Source organism: Conger conger, chromosome 8 (assembly GCF_963514075.1).
Source record: "Conger conger chromosome 8, fConCon1.1, whole genome shotgun sequence".
Taxonomy (NCBI): Eukaryota; Metazoa; Chordata; class Actinopteri; order Anguilliformes; family Congridae; genus Conger; species Conger conger.
Genome location: NC_083767.1, coordinates 63,645,149 through 63,650,148, shown reverse-complemented (window position 1 = coordinate 63,650,148; position 5,000 = coordinate 63,645,149). Strand labels below are relative to the sequence as shown.

Here is a 5,000-nt window from a genome sequence, read left to right as displayed (position 1 = left end):
TGCTGTAATTTCTACATGGTGAAACCAAGATCTGAGAATATACATTTTAACTGTGTGTTAACCACATTATGTGATTCCAAATCAAAAATTCTGGAATGACATAATGGCAAATCGAGACATCTTTGTCCCAAATGTTACGGAGGGCAGTGTACTTATCCATGCGTTACACAGTTTAAAAGCATCAACACTGTTGTAGAAAACAAACCAACCCACTAGCACACATATATTGTAGCCTATACGGCTATAACGAATCGCTCATTAGTGTCCATAAGCCTGTCACTTCGTTACGGGGAAACAAGGTGTCTAATGTCTGACTTGTGATGTGTCCGAATCAGATGTGATTTTAATAGATTCCTACATAAAAATCGTACACATTTTCTTTTCCAAATCAAGATGCTACAAGTGGTGTTCAGCTGTTGAGGTCCAAAAGTCAAATGACCCCACTGTTCTAGCATTGAACGAGTTGCACGCGCACCTTCCAGCTAATCAAAATAGAGTATTCACAGAGACCGCGGTATAACATTAGTGCTGTATTTGCGCAGGTGTTCAAGGTTTATTCGTGTTTCATCTTTCATCTTTTACGGCGGTTTCCTCTTTCACCAAGTACCACAAAATGTAAAAGAAATAAATAATAATAAAATAAAGTAAAAAATATAAAAACACCTGTTCTCAAAAATTCCCGTATTATTATTTCTTTATTTTAACCATCGTAACAGAGGACCGGACCGACCTCCTATAGCATAGGCAATTTAAATAGCTCCTCTTAAAACTTGTTCTAAATAAATAAATGAAATCCTTACTTTCCATGAATTTCTGAAACTCCGCCATGTCGCCGGTACAGTAGAGAAGGCCGCGCAGGATGCGCCGGCGCCTGCCGCTCGGCTCGTGCTGAGGGCCGTTTTTATCGGAAGCCCACATGATGAAGCTGAAGAGAGACAGTGGAGAGATGAGGCTCCCCGTCAGCTTCCGCCCGGTAAACTGTAACAGACGCGGTAACGCGACGGCTTTTAAAGCACTCCGCAGAGTAACGCGCAGGAGGCTGCGAGGGGGCGAAGTCCGCGGCCGGAAGGGCTGGCGTTTGGACTCATGCGCCCATTCCGGCTCGCCGAGCCTCTCTTTCTTTGGCGGTCTTTGTTTTGGTTGGGGGTTTAATGGTTTGTTAAAAGCGCACTTCTCTCCCTCGTTTAGCCAGTTTATCCACGGAAGTGGCTGAGGGCAATTATGCAAAATTGCCTTCTTTACTCCTCACGAAACAAAAAGGCGTGTCCAATGTGCCCCGTTGATTTGATAAGAAAATTGAATTTGTATTGAATTATTATTGCTGTCACTCATGTTCCTGCATGTTCCTGCAAGGTCGGTGTGGGCTCAGTGTCTGCCCAGCCCTGCAAGCTGGCAAATCACATGCAGCTAATAAGACTGGCAAATGCTGAAAATGTCTTTAATTTAAATTATTTTTGACTTGGGGTGGATAGCATTGTCCTCACTACTGCCCTACTGTAGGTATGAGTGTGTGTGTGCGTGTGAGTAGGTATGAGAGTGCGTGTGAGTGAGTGTGTGTGTGTGTGTGTTTGTGTGCCCTGCGATGAATTGGTGGCCTGTCCCGGCATTCCTGCCTCTCGCCCAATGCATGCTGGGATAGGCTGCAGCCCCCTCCTGACCCAGACAAGTGCATGTGGAATGGTACAGGTGGTATAGACAGGTACAGGGGGTATAGACAGGTGCAGGTGGAATGGTACAGGTGGTATAGACAGGTGCAGGTGGAATGGTACAGGTGGTATAGACAGGTACAGGGGGTATAGACAGGTGCAGGTGGAATGGTACAGGTGGTATAGACAGGTGCAGGTGGAATGGTACAGGTGGTATAGACAGGTGCAGGTGGAATGGTACAGGTGGTATAGACAGGTGCAGGTGGAATGGTACAGGTGGTATAGACAGGTACAGGTAGTATAGACAGGTGCAGGTGGAATGGTACAGGTGGTATAGACAGGTGCAGGTGGAATGGTACAGGTGGTATAGACAGGTGCAGGTGGAATGGTACAGGTGGTATAGACAGGTGCAGGTGGAATGGTACAGGTGGTATAGACAGGTGCAGGTGGAATGGTACAGGTGGTATAGACAGGTGCAGGTGGAATGGTACAGGTGGTATAGACAGGTACAGGTGGTATAGACAGGTGCAGGTGGTATAGACAGGTGCAGGTGGAATGGTACAGGTACAGGTGGAATGGTACAGGTAAAGGCACTGTTGCTTGCCATGCATCACCCAGCACTGTCACTCAGAGACTTGGTAATTTCCTCTGTTATAATAAACACATAAAGAGGTTAACAAATGGCTCTCCTTGGCAGCTACTGAGATACCACACTCTCCTGTTACTGAGATACCACACATCTCCCAGTTAATCATTCAGCCACACAGAGCAAGACGGGGGGACATAACGGGTGATGTAGAAGAGAGAGAGAGGGAGAGAGAGAGAGAGCGGGAGAGAGAGAGGGTGATGCAGAGGAGAGAGAGAGCGGGAGAGAGAGAGGGTGATGCAGAAGAGAGAGAGAGAGAGAGAGAGAGAGAGGGTGATGTAGAAGAGAGAGGGCGATGTAGGAGAGAGAGAGCGGGAGAGAGAGAGGGTGATGCAGAAGAGAGAGAGAGAGAGAGAGAGGGTGATGTAGAAGAGAGAGGGCAATGTAGGAGAGAGAGAGAGAGGGTGATGTAGAAGAGAGAGAGAGGGTGATGTAGAAGAGAGAGAGGGTGATGCAGAGGAGAGAGAGAGCGGGAGAGAGAGAGGGTGATGCAGAAGAGAGAGAGAGGGTGATGTAGAAGAGAGAGAGAGGGTGATGTAGAAGAGAGAGAGAGCGGGAGAGAGAGAGGGTGATGCAGAGGAGAGAGAGGGTGATGTAGAAGAAAGAGAGAGCGGGAGAGAGAGAGGGTGATGTAGAAGAGAGAGAGAGGGAGAGAGAGAGGGTGATGCAGAGGAGAGAGAGAGCGGGAGAGAGAGAGGGTGATGCAGAGGGGAGAGAGGGTGATGTAGAAGAAAGAGAGAGCGGGAGAGAGAGAGGGTGATGTAGAAGAGAGAGAGAGGGAGAGAGAGAGGGTGATGTAGAAGAGAGAGAGAGGGAGAGAGAGAGGGTGATGTAGAAGAGAGAGAGGGTGATGTAGAAGAAAGAGAGAGCGGGAGAGAGAGAGGGTGATGTAGAAGAAAGAGAGAGGGAGAGAGAGAGGGTGATGTAGAAGAGAGAGAGAGGGTGATGTAGAAGAGAGAGAGCGGGAGAGAGAGAGGGTGATGTAGAAGAGAGAGAGAGCGGGAGAGAGAGAGGGTGATGTAGAAGAGAGAGAGAGGGAGAGAGAGGGTGATGTAGAAGAGCGAGAGAGGGAGAGAGAGAGGGTGATGTAGAAGAGAGAGAGAGCGGGAGAGAGAGAGGGTGATGTAGAAGAGAGAGAGAGGAAGAGAGAGAGGGTGATGTAGAAGAGAGAGAGAGGAAGAGAGAGAGGGTGATGTAGAAGAGAGAGAGAGGGAGATGTAGAAGAGAGAGGGAGATGTAGAGGGGGGTTGTGTGTATCTGTTCCTCTGATGCTGTAGTGATGTGCGACACAGACCAGCCCCCCCCCCTGACTGTGGGCCTCCTCACTGTGTCACCATGGAGACGCAGCTCTGACACCCCCAGGCCTGCGTGTGACTCATCCCGCTAGGTGCTGTGTGTGATCCAGGACATCTGCATCTGATGAAGGATTCCTGTGCAATGTGCTTGGTTCAAGCCTCTTCCCTGTCCACAGGGTGATGTGTCAGAGGTCAGAGGTCAGGCCATCAGTCAGAGCCTGGGGGGTGGTGGGTTAATCAGTGGTGAGGAAGAGTGTGGTTAGTCTTCAAACGTACACACCCCTCACCTAAAGGGTCATGGGGGGAGGAGGTGCACTCCTCTCCAGGTCAGATGGCTTTGGTGGAATTCTGCTGTTATGGGCGGGGCTGGGAGGCTCTCGAGGACAAGTGGAGGTGTGTTAACAGCATGTTTCTGACCAAAACCTTCAGACAGAAACGCTATTTATAATGCTATCTTCACTCCTGGTCCTGGAAAGCCGCAGGGTGTGCTGGGGTCCTCACTCCTGGTCCTGGAGAGCCGCAGGGTGTGCTGGGGTCCTCACTCCTGGTCCCGGAGAGCCGCAGGGTGTGCTGGGGTCCTCACTCCTGGTCCTGGAGAGCTGCAGGGTGTGCTGGGGTCCTCACTCCTGGTCCTGGAGAGCCGCAGGGTGTGCTGGGGTCCTCACTCCTGGACCTGGACAGCCGCAGGGTGTGCTGGGGTCCTCACTCCTGGTCCCGGAGAGCCGCAGGGTGTGCTGGGGTCCTCACTCCTGGTCCTGGAGAGCCGCAGGGTGTGCTGGGGTCCTCACTCCTGGTCCTGGAGAGCCGCAGGGTGTGCTGGGGTCCTCACTCCTGGTCCTGGAGAGCCGCAGGGTGTGCTGGGGTCCTCACTCCTGGTCCTGGAGAGCCGCAGGGTGTGCTGGGGTCCTCACTCCTGGTCCTGGAGAGCCATAGGGTGTGCTGGGGTCCTCACTCCTGGTCCTGGGGAGCCGCAGGGTGTGCTGGGGTCCTCACTCCTGGTCCTGGAGAGCCGCAGGGTTGGGGATGTAGCCCAAAGTAATAATGGCCTAGGCCTTTGCTTTAAAGCCTGATTGGCCTTCTCAGATGCCTCTCGTACTCTACACACATCTGGCAGTCTGCCCATGGTTTTGTAACACGGTGTTCAATACACCACCGTTTCTGTTTAAATAAACATTTTGCTGCATTTTCGTTGGGGTTGAATGTGATCCTGAATTGCTGATATTAAAGGTATTGCTGATATTAAAGGTATTAAAGGTATTGCTGATATTAAAGGTATTAAAGTTATTGCTGATATTAAAGGTATTGCTGATATTAAAGGTATTAAAGGTATTGCTGATATTAAAGGTATTGCTGATATTAAAGGTATTAAAGGTATTGCTGATATTAAGGTAAAGACAAAAACTATCAACATCT

General features: G+C 50.1%; 1 protein-coding gene across 1 annotated transcript in view; it reads right to left on the bottom strand.

Annotated features, from left to right (window-relative positions):
- Nucleotides 1–925, bottom strand: part of si:dkey-183c6.7 (urea transporter 1) — a 17,055-nt gene extending 16,130 nt beyond the window's left edge. Inside the window, exon 1 of the mRNA XM_061253160.1 lies at nucleotides 801–925. Within this exon, the coding sequence (XP_061109144.1) occupies nucleotides 801–918 (118 nt within the window). The 5' untranslated portion in view covers nucleotides 919–925. The remainder of the gene's footprint in view (nucleotides 1–800) is intronic.
- Between the last annotated feature and the right edge of the window lie 4,075 nt (nucleotides 926–5,000).